This window comes from Puma concolor, chromosome A1, assembly GCF_028749965.1.
Source record: "Puma concolor isolate L17-30 chromosome A1, mPumCon1.1.hap2, whole genome shotgun sequence".
NCBI lineage: Eukaryota > Metazoa > Chordata > Mammalia > Carnivora > Felidae > Puma > Puma concolor.
In genome coordinates, this window is record NC_141667.1 from 156,383,703 (window position 1) to 156,401,047 (window position 17,345).

Consider the following 17,345-nt stretch of genomic DNA (forward strand, 5'->3'; position numbering starts at 1 on the left):
TGCAAAAACTTGCAAAAGTTAACTTCTCTAATTTTTTCAGCCAATGACTGGGAAGTGTTCTCATTATGTGTTCCCCTGTATGATCGTGTCTCTCTCATCTTTCTTTAGATCAAGCCCCCCCCTTCTGTAGCACTATGATTCATATCTCCCCCAAACTTTGCACTTCCTACCTTCATCAATGTGGCCTCTTCTCTCCCCCTAGCTGTGGGGTTTGTTCTGTCCGTCCGAAGGTTTATTTCTTGGATATTCAGAATGATTTGATAATTATCTAGTTGTGTTCAAGGGAGAAGACAAGGCTAGGGTCTTCCTGTTACACTACTTAGTTTCCTCAAGATCACTGAATTTTATAACTCCTGGAGTTAGAACCCACCAAATTTTAAAGCTTTTGGAGTTAAGCTTTGTTGATTTTCAAAACCAGACATCATGGGAATGAATTTTACCTGTGAAGGTCCCAGTTTCCAGGGGCTTCAGGTGTGGGTCTTATTCTTTCACATCTCTATGCTTGTGATGTCCCTTTTGTTTTTGGTTAGTTGGGCTTGAGTTTAATTTACAACCACATCTCTTCCTCTTTTACACTCTTCAATTGGCCTTCTCTCTCTCTCTTTTTTAAGTTTATGTTTTATTTATTTTGAGAGACAGAGATAGAAAGCATTTGGGAGAGTGGCAGAGAAAAAGGGAGACATAATCCCAAGCAGGCTCCACATTGTCAGCACATAGCCTGTTGAGGGGCTCAAACTCATGAACTGTGAGTTCATGACAGGAGCCAAAAAACAAGAGTAGGGCATTTAACTGACCAAGCCACCCAGGCAATCCTATCTGGCCTTCTCTATTTAATTAACTGTGGATGATCTATTCTGAGAGTCTTCAGATTGTTTTCAGAGTTCATTGGATAGGTGCATTTGTTGCCTCATTATGTCTGTGGGTATTCTCCTAATCTGTCATCTTCCATCAAATCTCTCTCTTAGAAATGTTTAAACTTGAAATAGAAACAAGCTTAAAAACCATAGTAATGCATGTAAATTTAATATTCACTGGTTAAGATAAATCTATAGACAAGTATAGACTACTGTAATACTATAACAGTGGTGTGAAATTCATTTTTAAATTTACTATAAAATTTAATTAAAAAAATAATAAGAAGAATAACTGAAAGCATGTTATTGGATACACAATATAAAAATATGTAAATTGTGACATCAATAATATAAAGTGTAGAAATGAGTCAAATTATAGTTTTCATTTGCAATTAAAGTAAGTTGCTATCGACTTAAAACAGATAGTTATAACTATATAAAGTTTTACTTAAGTTTTATGATAACCATGAAGAAAGTATCTCTAGAATGTACACAATATAACAAGAAAACAAATCAGTGCATCATTTCCCAGAATCAACAAATTATAAAAGGCAGCAAGAGAGAAAAAGAGAGACAAATTATCTAAAAGACAGATGAAAAACACTTAAAAAATGACAATAACAATTTCATAGATATTAATGATTATTTTAAACCAAATATATTAAACTCTCCAATGAAAAGGCAGAATGACTCAAAGTATTAAAATAAAAAATAAAATAGGATATGCTGTCGACAAGACACACATAGGCTGAAACTAAAGTGATGGCAAAAGATATTTGTACAAATGATAACCAAAGGAGAGCAAGAATGTGTATTTATACTAGACATAATAAACTTTATTTGAAGAAACTGACATGAAATGAAAAAAGGTCATTATGTAATAATAATAAGTTCATGAGGAAGATATAAACATTATAAATATGTTTGCACCTAAAATAAGAGCATCTAATGTATAAGTAAACATTGACTTGAAGGAGAAATAAATAACAAAACAAGTAATAGGAAAATTAAGTATCTCATTTTTAATAATGGATAGAAAAACCAAGAGAAAAATTAATAAGGAAACAGAAGATTTTAACATACTATAGGAAAAAAAAATAAGCCTAGTAGATGTATACAAGTAATTATTCCCAAAAGCAGTAGAACATACATTTCTCATAAGTGTTTATGGAACACTTTAAAGGATATATCATGTTTTAAGTGACAAGAAAAACAACATTCCTTAAAACTATGAGAATATTGAAATCATACCAAGTATATTTTCCAAACGGTGATGTCACTAGATATCAATAACAGACAGGAAACAATATATATACAAATAAAATAACACACTTCTGAACAAGTGAGTCAAAGACGAAATCAAAATTGAAGTTAGTAAATAACAACAACAAAAAAACAAAAACAAGGAAAACACGAGACACCAAAAGTTACATGATGCAACAATAGCAGTACAATGATGGAATTTTATTAATCTTACATAAAAAAAATATTTCAAATAAGCTAAACTTACAGCTGAAAGGTTTAGAAAAGTAGAAAAAAATAAGGCCAAAGCTATAGAAAGAAGGGGACAATAAGATTAGAGCAGAAAAGAACAAAATGAAAACTGAAATACAATAGAAAAACATTAATGAAACTAAAAGTTGGCTTTTTGAAAAGATAAACAAAATTGGAAAGCCCTTAGTTAAACTAGGTATGAAAAAGATGATTCAAATTATTAAAATTATAAATGAAAGACACTACAACTGATGCCACAGTGATACAAAGAATTTTAAGAGATTACTATAAATGATTACAAGCCAACATATAGGGTAATTTAAAAGAAATGGATACATTTCTGGAAACAAGAAATCTACCAAGAATCAAGAGAAAGTGGAAAATTTGCATGGGCTAATAACGAGTGAGAAGATTGACCCAACAATTTAAAATCTCCCAACAAAACAAAGCCCAGAACCAGATGGCTTCACTGGTCACTTTTCCCAAGTATTTAAAGAAGAATTAACAGTAGTCCATCTCAAAGTTTTCTAAGAAATAGAATGAAGGGGACACTTCCAAATTTAGATTAAAAGTTCATCATTAATCACATGTAAAAGCTAAACAAAGACACTACAACAAAAGAAAACTACAGATCAATATTCTTGATTAATATAGACATAAGAATCCTCAACAAAACACTAGCAAACTCAATGTAACAGTACGTTAAAAGGAACATACACCATGAACAGCTCACTTGGGATATTTACTACTGCAGTGCATGAATGGTTCAACCTATCCAAGTCAATTAATTCCATCAGTTAAGAATCCAAATCAATCAATTAACATATGTTAAACAAATAAAGAATAAAAATAATTACATCATCTCAATAAATGCAGAAAAATGATTTGACAAAATTCAATACCCTTTCATGATAAAAACTCATCAATTTAGGAATAGAAAAAAAATATCTCACCAAAATATAGGTGATATGTGAAAAGTCCACAGTGAACATCATACTTAATGGTGAAAAACTTTTCCTTTAATATCAGGAACTACTCTCTCTGTCAAATAATAATAATAATAATAATAATAATAATAATAATTTTTAAAAAGGGGCAACTGGGTGGCTCAGTTGGTTAAGCTTCTGACTTTTGATTTTGGCTCAGGTCATGATCTCACAGTCATGACCTTGAACCCTGAATGGTACTTTGTGCTGGGCATAGAACCTGCTTGATTCTCTTTCTCTCACTCTCTCTGCCCGTCCCCAACTCACACCCTGTCTCTGTCTGTCTCTCTCAAAATGAATGAATGAATGAATAAAAATAAAATAAATAAAATAAGATCAAGAACTAGGAAAAGAAAATGCTCACTCTCACTACTTCTATTCAATATAGGTCTGCAAGTTTTAGACCAGGCAATTAGTCAAGAAATGGAATAATAGGGGCGCCTGGGTGGCTTGGTCGGTTAAGCGTCCGACTTTGGCTCCAGTCATGATCTCACGGTCCGTGAGTTCGAGTCCGCGTCAGGCTCTGGGCTGACAGCTCAGAGGCTGGAGCCTGTTTCAGATTCTGTGTCTCCCTCTCTCTCTGCCCTTCCCCTGTTCATGCTCTGTCTCTCTCTGTCTCAAAAATAAATAAACGTTAAAAAAAAAGAAACAGAATAATACTCATTCGAATCAGAAGAGAAGTTATTTCTGGTTGTAACTGACAATATATTATATGTGCAAAGCTTTAAAAACCATTAAAAAATGAAATAGAGTAAAAAAAATAAGCAAATTTTCAGATTGAAAAATCAAAACTTAAAACTCAGTTGCGTTTCTAAAACTAACAAGTCATACAAAAAGGAAATTAAAGAGGAGGGGCCAACATGATGGAGAAGTAGGAGAATCCAATGTTCCCTCATCTCTCAAAGTAGTGTTGAGACCAAAGGAGTTTGAACTGTAAGAGTCCAGGAAGCAAAGTGACAGAGTCACTTCCAGGGACCCACTGGGACAACCTGACAGGCCACCTATGGGTGGGTGATTGTGAACTGAGAAAGATCAAACAAATGGAGGGGAGGGACCCCTTCTACAGAGAGACAAAGGGAAGAGAAAGAGAGGCTGGGGAATATAGGACTGTATCTGGACAAGAGAAAAACCAGCGACCAATAAGGAGAAAGATCCAATCTCTAACTGCAGTGCTTTCTCTGGACTCAGCATGGCTGCCCTGTTCACATACCTGGAGAGGTGCGGAGCCAGCCCCAGGCTCAGTAACTAGCTCACAGGTGCAGTCCACAGTAGGAGAAAGGGATCCCCTCCCTGGAGTGTTGTGGGAAGAAGGTATATATCAGCTCAAAGGAGTGAAACTTCCTGAACCGGGGCAGACAGAGTGGTAACATTAAAGACATCAGAGTTGAAGTCCCAGCGGAATGCCAGCAACACATGGGAGTCAGCAGAGTGTGATAAGCCACACATTCTCTGCACTGTGAGGCTGTGGGACATCTCTTACTCAGAACCAGGATGCACGGAGTGGGAATCTCTAAGACATCAGGGTTTAAATCCAAGCCAAGCACCAGGGAGGCATGGGAGTCAGAAGAGGGGGGCAGATTGCCTCGTTTACACCCATGGCACAGTGAGGACAGCTTGAACAGAGTGGTTTAGGACACCTGGTCTATGGAGGAGAGACAGGGTTGTCACCATTTTTCTCCCCATCACCAACAAGGTGGGGCATCAGGGAATGGACAAAGTGCCCACAGTGGAGGCAGTACCCACCTACACCAAACCATGCCCCTCCACACTTGGTAACTGCATATCTTCAAGAGCAGGATTGACACTGAGAAATTAGACAGCCCCTCCTCCAGACCAGCACTGTTACATTGCCTGATTTAATTCTTGGACAATTTTTATTGTATACATTCTTCCTTACTTTTCTCCTTATCTCTTCCCTCCTCTTGTCTGGTTACTCTGATTGTTGGTTTGTTTAAACAGACGTATTTAATCCATTCTCTTGATACATGTTCTACACCTCCTTCTTTATTCTCTTTTCTCTTTCTCTGGAATAAGCCATATAGTTTCTCGGTCTGGTCAATTTTTATTTTATTTTATTTTCCTCTGCCCTTGTCATTTCTCTCTTTGTATAGGATAAGGCCTCTTCCATCAGCACTGTATCATCAATGTTGTTTGCTTATAGCTGGTGTTTCTGTTTTTTTTTTTTTTTAATGTTTGTTTATGTGTGTGTGTTTGTGTGTGCTTTTTTATTTTCTGTTTTTTGTTTGTTTGTTTTCCTATCCAGGGCTACTTCAATGAACAAATCAAAGCAATCTGGTGGAAGGACCAAAATATCACTATGAGTAGGGAGATAAAGTAATCAAAGTCAAAATAACAGAGATCAAGTAACACTCTCCAAAATCACCTCCTGTAGGGCCAGTCCCTGGACAGTGTATGGCCCCTCTTTAATATAGTAGTGCTTGCAGGTGCAAAGCACATAACAAGCTTTTAAAACACATAAGGGACAGAAGACTAGCCAAAATTATTAAAAGGAAAAATTTTCCTAAAGAGAAATTCCAGGAAGAAATGACAGCTAAAGAATTGATCAAAACAGATACAGATAATATATCATTAAAGTCCTCTGTAATTACCACATTCTTATCAATAAGATTGCTTATTTTTGTGATGAATCGTTTTATATATTTGGGTTCTCCCAAATTAGGTCCACAAACATTTATAATTGTTAGCTTTTCTGGATGGATAGACCCCATAATTATGATATAATTCTCTTCTTCATCTCCTGTTACAACCTTTAAAATCTAGTTTGTCTGATGCAAATATGGCTACTCAAGCTTTCTTTTGACTTTCAATAGCATGATATATGGTTCTCCTTCCCCTCATTTTGAGGACACATCTGAAGGTGTCCTCACGTCTAAAATGGGTCTCTTGTAGACAGCAAATACATGGGTCTTATTTTTTTTATTATTATTCATTCTGTTACCCTATGTATTTTGATTGAAGCATACAGTCCATTTACATTCAGTGCTATTATTGAAAGGTATGAGTTTAGAGTCATTGTGTTATCTGTAGGATTGGTTGTGATAAATCCATTTTCATTAGTGATTTTATCTATGGGACGTCTCTCTTTTTTAGAAGTCTGGCTAGGGGTTTATCAATTTTGTTTATTTTTGCAACAAAAAAAACAGCTCTTCACCTCATTGATCTGTTTTTTTTGTTTGGATTCTATATTATTTCTGCTGTGATTGTTATTATTTCTCTTCTTCTGTTGGCCTTGGGGTTTCTTTATTAATCTGCTTTTAGTTCCTTTAAGGGTGCTGTTAGCTTTTGTATTTGAGATTTTTCTTGTTTCTTGAGATACACCTGGATTGCAATGTACTTTTCTCTTATCACTGCCTTTGCTGCCTCCGAAAGGGTTTGGACTGTTGTGCTTTTGTTTTCATTTGTTTCCATATATTTTTAAAATTTCTGCTTTAATTGCCTGGTTGACCCATTCATTCTTTAGTTGGATGTCCTTTAACCTCTATACATTTGGAGTTTTGTAAAATTTTCTGTGGTGTTTTCAAATTTCATAGCATTGGGATCTGAAAATGTGCATGGTATGATCTCAATTCTTTTATATTTTTGAGGGCTGTTTTGTGACCCAGTATGTGATCTATCTTGGAGAATGCTCCATGTGCACTCAAGAATAATGTGTATTCTTCTGCTTTAAGATGAAAAGTTAATATATATGTCAGGTCTATTTGGTTCAGTGTATCATTCAGGGTCATTGTTTCTTGATTGATTTTTAGTCTAGATGATCTGTATATTGCTGTAAGTGGAGTTTTAAAGTCCCCTGCAATTACCACATTCTTACCAATAAGATTGCTTATTTTTGTGATTAATTGTTTTATATATTTGAGTTCTCCCAAATTAGGTGCATAAACATTTATAATTGTTAGCTCTTCTTTATGGATATACCCCATAATTATGATATAATACAGCAATGGGCAGATCATCTAGACAGAAAAAGCAATCAAGAAACAATTATATATATATATATATATAATATATATTATATATATATATATAATATATATATATTATATATATATAATATAATATATATTATATATATATATAATATATATATATTATATATATATATGTGTGCGTGTGTGTGTGTATGTGTGTGTGTGTGTGTGTGTAAATATATACATTTAAATGTAATGGAATATTACTCTACCATAAAAAATGAAAATTTGCCATTTACAATGACATAGATGGAGCTAGAATGTATTATACTAAGTGAACTAAGTTGATCAGATTAAAAAAATACCATATGATTTTACTCATATGCGGACTTTAAGAAACAAAACAAATAAATGTATGGGAACACGGGGGGAGAGAAGAGAGGGAAACAAACTACAAGAGGCTGTTAATGATAGAGACCATAATGAGGGTTGATGGAGGGAGGTGAGGAGGGCATGGGCTAGATGAGTTATGGGTACAAAGGAGGACACTTGGGATGAGAACTGGGTGTTGAATGTAAGTGGTAAATCACTGAATTCTATGCCTGAAACCAGTATTTCACCATAAGTTAATTAAAGTTTAAATTTAATAAAAAGGAGAAAAATTGTGAGACCTAAAACTGTCAAACCCCTGGAAGAAAACATAGGAGGAATCTTCATAACACTTATCTTGGGAATTATTCCTTGTATATGACAACAAAAGAAAAAAAAAAAAAAAAGATGAGTAAGATCACATCAAATAAGAGCATCTGCACCAAAAGAAAATAATCAGCAAAGTACAGGGCAAGCTACAGAATGGGAGAAAATATTCTTTCAATATGTCTGATGAAACAAATTACAAATATATATTAAAAAAAAACACTCCTTCAAAAAAACAAAGAGAAAGAAAGAAAAAGAAAGAAAGAAAGAACAAAAGAAAGAAAGAAAGAAAGAAAGAAAGAAAGAAAGAAAGAGAAAAGAAAACATAAAATACTCAAAAATGGGCAAGGGATTTTTTAATTATGTTTTTAATGTTTATTTATTTTTTGAGAGAGACAGAGTATGAGCAGGGGAGGGGCAAGAGAGAGAGGGAGACACAGGATCCAAAGCAGGCTTCAGTCTCTGAGCTGTCAGCACAGAGCCTGATGTAGGTCTCAAACTCATGAACCATGAGATCATGACTTGAGCTGAAGTCAGACACTTAACCACTCAGCCACCCACGTGCCCCAAAAGTGGGCAAGGAATTTAATAAACATTTCTCTATGAGGACATAGCAACATTTATATGAAGAGGAATTCAATGTCCTTCCCTGATGCTCATCATAAGGGAAATGCAAATAAAAACCAAGAAATATTACCTCATCCCTGTTATGGTGGCCAGTTTCCAAAATAACAACAACAACAATGATAATAATAACAACAACAGAAAATAACAAATCTTGGTAAGAATTTGGATAAATTGAAACCACTGTATACTGTTGATTGGAATACAAAATGACACAGCTTCCATGTAAAACACTATGGAAATTTCTCAAAATATTAAAAATAAAACTCCCATATGATTAGCAATCCTACTTCTGTGTATTTATCCAAAGTAACTTGACATAAGGATCTTGTAGAAAAATATGCACTTTCATAATTGTGGAAGGTGGCATTATTCATGGTAGCTAAGAAGTAAAAACAACCTAAATGTATACCAACAGACAAATGGAAAAAGAAAATAATAAGGAAATTCTTTCATATGTGACAATATGTATGAACCTGGAGAACATATGCAAAATGAAATAATTCATTGACAAAAGAACAAATACTGTATAATTCCAATTATATGCAGTATCTAAAATTGTCTGACTCATATAACAGATAGCAGAATTGTGGTTGTCAGTGGCTGGAGGAAGGGAACATGATGGCTCCTCAACAGATATAAAGTTTCAATTATACAAGATGAACTAGACCTTTGCTGTACAACAGTATGCCTGAAGTTAACAATGTTGTATTTTGCACTTAGAAATTTGTTGACAGTGTAAATCTTATGTTATGTGTTCTTATTACAATGAAAGAGACCCTTTTATGAGGGTGAAAAGACAGTTATGGACTTGGAGGAAATATGTGTAAACTACACATCTGACAAAGGACTATAGCAAAATATATAACAGACTTTTTTTTTTTCTTAAAGAGAGAAAGAAGGTGCTATTAGGGAAGGGGCAGAGGGAGAGGGAGAGAATGAATCTTAAGCAGATTCCATGCCAAATGGGGAGCCCCATGTCAGGCTTTATCTCATGACCATGAAATCATGACCTGAGCTGAAATCAAAAGTCAAACCCTTAACTGACTGAGCTACCTAGGAGACCAATATATAACAGATTTTTAATTCAATAGTAATAATCTAATTAGAAACTAAACAAAAGACATGAACAGGCATTTTACTAAAGAAGATTCATAGATGCAAACAAACACATGAAAAAATGTGCAACACCATTAGCCATTATACAAATGTAAATTAAAACCACAAGATATACTTCACACCTACAAGAAGAACTAAAAGAATTAGTAGTGACAACAAATGATGGAAAGAAGGTAGAAAATTCAGATATCTCACACATTTGTTTGAGGAATATAAAATGGCATAGCCATTCTGGAATTATCATCCTTCAATTGCACTTTTGAGTATGTATCTTAGACAATAAAGACTTATGTTTGCACAAGAAAACCCATAAGTACTCACAGCAGCTTTAATTCTAATGGCCAAAACTAACCTAAATTTTCTTCAACAGGTGAATAGTTAAACTGTGATACATCCATAGCATGGATTACTACTTAGCAATTAAAGTAAATTAGTGACTTATATAATGTACAACTTGAATAGATCTCAAAGGAATAATACTAGATGGGGAAAAAAAAGCAAATATCATACAGTCACACAATATATTACCCAATGCATACAATGTTACTGAAATAACAAAACTACAGAGATGGAAAACAGATTAGTGGGTCAGGGGCTACGGAAGAGGAGAGAATGAGGTAGCTGTTACTATTTAAAAAAAGTAGCATGAGGGATTCCTGTTCTGGAATTATTTTGTATCTTGCCTATGTTGGTAGTCACACAAATTTACACATGGGGAAAATTGCATATAATGTACAAACATAGAAATGAATGGATATAAAACTGGTGAAATGTGAATAAAGTCAGTGGATCACATCAATTCCTGACTGTAATTGGGGGAAAGTGTGTGAAGCATAAATGGGATCATTCTGTGTTATTTTTCATAACTGCATGTAAATACATATCTTAAAATTTAATGTTAAAAAACGTAGTTAAGGGCTATACATAGCACTTGTTATTTTTTCAAAGAATGGAAAATAAAAATATGGTTTTTCCACAGTATGAAGTCTGTGACTTCATAGTGACATAAATGAATCACTATGAGAAGGAAGGAAAAAAAGAAGAAAGAAAAGGAGAGAAGGAAGGAAAGAACAAAGGAAGGAGGAAGGGAGGGAAGGAGGGAGTGAGAAAGGAAGGAAGAAAGGAAGGAAGGTAAAGGGAAGGAGGGAGTGAGGAAGGAAGGAAGGAAGGAAAGGATGGAGGGAGTAAGGAAGAAAGAAGGGAAGAAGGAAGGGAGGAAGAAAGAGATGGAGGGAGGAAGGAAGGAAAACCAAGCTCCTGTATAGGATAATTCCAAATAATTAATGTAGATAGTCCACCCCTCAAAAAAGGTGAACATTAGCCTGCCTCCCACCTTGAATGCGAACTGCACTTAGTGCCTTGTTTTCAAAGAGTAGGACATATAACAGGGAAGGGGGGAGTAACTTTACAGTGGAGAAATCTTACAAGCACTATCAGCCAAGTGACTAAGATTAACATCATCAGTGATAAGTCATGTAGACATCATGTACCCCTAGCATGACATGACAAGAGCACTTTACATCTGCAATCTTCTTTCCCCAAACCTATAATGTTAGTCTAATGAGGAGAAAAACATCAGGCAAAAAATAATTGAGGGATGTGCTAAAAACACCTGTCAGTACTCCGCAAAATGGTCAAGGCTTTAAAAACAAGGACTGAATCACTCTCACAGCCTAGAGGAGCCTAAGGAGACATGCTGACTAAATACAATGTGATCTCCTTAAAAAAAATCTGAAAAAAGATAAGTACATTATGGAAAATGGGTGAAATCTGAATAAAGTATAGATTTTAGTTAATATTAATGTACAAATATTGGTTCTTAGTTTTACTAAAGAACCAATGTTGGTTCCATAGTAATGTATGATGTTAACAATATAGAAAACTGAATGAAGGATGTATGGAAATTCTGTACTATTTGTCAACTGCTCTATAAATCTGGAACTGTTCAAAAAATAAAAAGTTTATTTTAAAATATTATTAACATTTTAAAAGTATCTAGTTTGATGAATCATTTGATTTTCTTTTGAATCAGGGATCTATTTGGATCCATTTGTAAGAGGAAAATATATTAAAAAGTAGCGTGATTGGATTGGGTGGCCAAAAGTACTTGATTGAAGCTCAAATGTGGCCATATTAGCAGTAACAAAGGTGACTGTAGGGTTAGTAAAGAGAGAAGAAGTATGTGGAAAGAAATAAATTCTCTCCAAACAATTTCCTCATATTCCTTTTTAAAAATTTTTAATGTTTATTTATTTTTGAGAGACAAAGCATGAGCAGGGGAGGGGCAGAGAGAGAGGGAGACACAGAATCTGAAGCAGGCTCCAGGCTGATCACAGAGCCTGATGTAGGGCTCAAACTCAGGAGCCACCATGAGATCACGACCTGAGTCAAAGTGGGAGACTTAACTGACTGAGCCACCCAGGTACCCCTAGATTCTTTCATTTTAACAAGGTTTAGTGAATTCATTTTTTTCCACTTTTAATTTAAAGCATATAGTATAGCATTCATTGATTTAATGAAATGTAAGAATAAACCTACCAGGAATAGGAAACGAAAGGAAAACTGAGGCAAAATCCTAGGCTTTCCAGAGTTTAAAATCTTGTTATTAACTGTAAGAGCATGTTAAGAGACCAGTAACAATACAATGTAGGTAATAAGCCAAAAGATATATATAATAATTAACTAAGAAAAATATGTTGTTATCCACTGTGGACATAAAAGAAGACTTTCCTAGAGAAGTCAAACTTAAATCTGACCTTGAAGAAAATGGAAAATGTAGCTATGAAGATAAGGTAAAGGAGATGATTCTAGAAAGGGGAAATAGTTTTAGAGTGTTAGTTCTGGGAATACAAAGTAAGGAGAAAATAAGAGATGTTAGAAAGGAAAAAAAAATCAATAACTTGTTTAATGGTTGTATGGGATTAATGACTTAAAGACAAAGAGAATTATAAATTGGACCTCTGGGAAAATAATAGAAGTGATGACAAAAAAAAAAAAAAAGAATCTAAGCCTGTTCTAATAGATAGTTTTGAAAAACTTTAATTGTATCATGGGGAGAAGATTGCTACATTTGAATACCACAGCTCTTAATGAGAAACTGGAAGGGCTGTCATGAAGCTGCAGTGTTTGGTCTGAGAAGACATTCCACACTAAACCCCAGGGCACTGAGGAATTAGGCAGATCCCAGCTCTGCTCACAAAGCAACAGGCTGAGGAGAGACAGTTTATCAAGTCCTACAGAGTTACTTGTTTTTTTCCTACTAAAATAGTTTATGTTTTCTTCTTTAACAATACATTCAATATTAATTGGCAATAGGAATTTTGAACATTTTATATTTTCTAAGAAATTTTAATGACTGAACAAAAATTACAAGGTAAGCACCTTGATAGAGGAAGTAACTCAATTTTTCTGGATTGTGAAAATAGGTTTATGCTAACACATATTTATCAATAGTGTTTGTAAGGCTCAACTTGGGAAATGGATAATTTGCTCAGAAATAGGACAGTGTTATTTGACTGTGACCTGGTACTTTATATCATTTCTCAAGTGGACACCCCCTTCTATATATTCCAACAAAATAAAATGCTGGAAAGTGCTTTAAAGCCTATAAGGGATCATAAGTCAAAATAAAGCAATAATTTCTGGTAGAAAAATGTTTGTGCTAAAAACATTTACTTGGTCCATGCACAATATCTAGTATTCCATCCCTAAGCTGATGATGTATTTAACTCATTTTCACTGAATGCAACATGAAGGATCTAAAGAGAAAAGGTGGAATGTGGCAAAGACAGTTCCTTGCATCATAAATCTCATGGTTTAAGGGACAAGGCATACGTTAAAATATATAATCACAGACAATGATGAAATTTAGGTTTCAGCCCAGGCTATAATGAATAGAATTTGTAAGGAAATTTTATAATAGAATTTAGCCAAGCTTATGGATACCCAAAAGCTTCAGGAAACAGCACTTGAGCTAGGAATCAGAAACTGTGTAACATAGCACTGAAGTCACAGAACGCTGCTTTGCTTTTCTGAGAAGTTAGACAACTTTGAAACATCTAGCCAGTCTGAAGATTCAGTTCCCTGCCATCTGATGACTCTATATCAAGCACAGACAACCCACTGGTTACACCAAGACTCACTCCAAGGCAGGAGAAAGTAAGATGCATGATGGCAAGTTTTGTCATTATTATTATTATTATTACTATTATTATTTTTATCTTAAACTATCTCCATATCTAAAAGCAGGCTAACTCATCAAGTCAATCAAACACCCAGTGACAGAAGGCAGGTCTGATTCGCATGTGATCAATTGATTTGAAGGCGATCAACATAGAATGCTGTAATAAAGTATGGATATATGAAAACAGATGCCTATTTCTGGCAGTACCAACCCACAGAGGCTTTTTCATTCTTCACAAGAAGTTTGAGGCTCTTAGTGTGAGCAAAGGGAGAACAGACTTGGATATTTTTGTTGTCATAATTTCTGCATCCAAAAGTCGTTACTATTTTTGGTGAGCAAATCAAAATGAAGTATCTGGAAAGAAGCAGTGAATTGAAATCAAATTGCACAAGTATTAGAAAAGTAATCAATGACCTAATATTTGAACACACTGTTTCTAAGGAGAGGGTACTGGGTGGATGCGGGCAACAGATTCTTTTAGTCCTTTTTGTAATTAACAAAGGAAACTTGGATCTCCCTCTTACAGTTGGCATACATACATACATACACACATACATACACAGCTTTCAGAAGAGGGGAGTATCCTAACAATTTAGAAATGATATTTTCAAGAATGTCATGAATGAATGTCACAGTTTTCCAAGGAGATAATAGAATAGGATATTGGAGTCTCTTATTTTCTACACGTTACTTAGGTAGGTTTTTAAATCATGATTTAGTAAATTCTATCAAGCTTTTGTAACTAATGCAAAAGGCATATCATTTTTTAAAATTTAATCTGTTCTAATTGGTGAACTAACTTTAGAAATACTCTGATATTAATCTTGCCTTACATTAAATTCAGGTAATTATGTTTTTTTTTAATACACAATTAGGGTCAATTTACTCTTTTTAAAAATAATTTGGAAACTTTTTGCAAGAATACAATTTCTCTTTCTTGTACTATCATCGCCAGGTTTTTGTAATAAGGTTATAGGAGTCCCATACAAAGAGATGGGTGTGTTCCCTTTTGTTATAGACTCAGCAAGAGTTGTATAGATATTTAGAGTGTTTTATAGATATCTAGAAAGAGGATTAAATAGAGCTAAGATAATCTAAAAAGGGTAAAGTTAGTAAACTTGAAAGAAAGGAGACCTGAAGTTTTTCTCTGCACCCATCAATGGCATAACAGCTGTAGCTAGAGGTTAAAGACAGTACAAATTCTATAAGAGCAAGAACCCTACAAGCTCATATAGAAATAAAACTTTCTCCCTCATTAATACATAATCTGAATTTACTATAAACCATGTAAATACAATGAGTAGTTTCCCTGGATAGAAAATCAGACCAATTAGATTAAAAACTTAAATAACCATAAATGTGTGTAACACAAAGCACAGGCCTAATGATCAATTTTCTCCTAAATTATAATGTCCCCTAAGAGCCCAGAGCCAAAAGGCTTGACTAAAGTAGAAGTATTTTAAAATTTTGAAAAATCCTTCTATAAATTAAATTAACAGTGATTTTTTTTCATGGGAAAACAAAATCTATAATTTTTCCTCAAAAATATTATTGGGACATGTGGGTGGCTCAGTCAGTTAAGTGTGGGACTTTGGCTCAGGTCATGATCTCACTGTTGGTGAGTTCAAGTCCCACATCTGGCTCTCTGCTGTCAACACAGAGCCTACATTGGATCCTGTGTCCCAGTCTCTGTCTCCATCCTTCCCTCTCTTGTGCTCACTCTCTCTCTCAAAAATATACTACATATATATATATATATATATATAATATTTTGTATGTATTTATATAATATATATTTATATTTTTATATTATATATAAATATAATTTATATTAAGGAAATCACTGAGAAGATGAGAATGGAAATAGCATAATTTTCTAAAGTTATGAAAAACTGGACAATGGGCAGTTGGAAATTATGACTTATCAACACATCATCAAATTTTACAATTGTAAGAAAAAAACAACTACATTTATCCAAAGTTTATTTTAATATATGAAAATAAGTCTCATAAAATAAAATTAATGGAATGCATTATAATACATACACTCTGGTTTCTAGAAGTACATTAGGGCATGGATAAGTAATGTAGAAAGAAATATTAAAAACTGATTCAAGTGATCATGGATGATTATTTTCATATTTGCCATTGTTATTACAATATTATTCTTAAACTTTAATAAGAAAATGCTTCATTTCTACGATATTAAAAAAAAATCTCTTCTCTTCCTTTTTTAATCTCCTCTCTTCCTGTTAGCATTACAGACAACCTTGAGGAGCGGGAATGAGACAAAACCCACAGATTTCATCCTCCTGGGCTTCTTCCCTGAATTTAAATACATTTCAGCCATGGTCTCCATCATTCTCCTGATCTACATTGCAACCTTCACTGGCAACACTCTTCTGATCCTCCTCATTTGGTTGTACTCCCATCTCCACACCCCCATGTACTTCCTGCTCAGTCAGCTCTCCTTAATGGACTTAACTTTGACCTCTAGCATCATCCCCAAGATGGCCACCAACTTCTTCTCCGGATGGCGGAGCATATCATTCTTGGCTTGTGGGACTCAAATTTTCTTCTCCCTGACTGTGGCCATTGCGGAATGCATCCTTATAACGCTCATGTGTTTTGATCGTTATGTAGCCATATGCGATCCTCTTCGGTACCCAGCCATTATAAATCTTAGGGTATGCTTACAGATGATTGCTATGTCTTGGGTTGGAGGGGCACTTACTTCCTTGGGCCACACGGCTTTTACCTTGCATTTTAATATCTGCAGCCCCAGAGAAATTCCCCACTTCTGTGAAGTTATGGCTGTGCTTAGGATCGTCTGTGAGGATATCTCAGCCTATGAGAAGGCAGTGGTTATAACAAGCATCCTTGTTCTGCTCCTGCCCTTATCTCTCATCTTGTCTTCTTATGTTCTCATCTTCCTTGCTGTACTCTGAATGAACTCCCCAGAAGGTAGGAACAAGGCTCTGGCCACCTGCTCCTCTCATCTCTGTGTGGTGGGTCTCTATTTTGGTCCAGGTTTGTGCATATACATGAGACCTGGTTCTGCCAAGACTCCAAAGTTAAATCAGGGTCTTTTTCTGTTTGGAACTGTCCTCACCCTTCTCCTAAACCCTCTTGCCTACTTTCTCAGGAACAAGGAAGTTCTAAGTGCACTGAAAAAGTTAATGGGGCAGTGTCAGTCCTCCAGGTAAATGGCAGAAATCCCAATATCAGCCGTAGGCAATATAAAGATGTACCAGCAAAGGGACATTTTGTCTGTTAAATAATAATCCCTTCAAACCCTGGTAAAGTCAACTAATCTTACTGAGTTTATCTGAAGGAAAAAAAAAATGTTTATCTTTTCCTCCCTGTATCTAAAAATTTCTGTCCAATTGTTCTAGATGATGTGCTGATAAAGAACAAGGGACTGTATACATCAATTCTCTTCATGATTTACAATTGATGG

At 34.7% G+C, this 17,345-nt stretch overlaps 1 protein-coding gene across 1 annotated transcript in view; it reads left to right on the plus strand.

The window, feature by feature from the left end:
* The window catches only part of LOC112856846 (olfactory receptor 2M5-like), a 42,520-nt gene extending 25,429 nt beyond the window's left edge, over window positions 1-17,091 (plus strand). The window contains 1 exon segment of the mRNA XM_086717093.1: window positions 16,142-17,091. Coding sequence (XP_086573219.1) covers window positions 16,142-17,091 — 950 coding nt within the window.
* The last annotated feature ends 254 nt before the right edge of the window (window positions 17,092-17,345 follow it).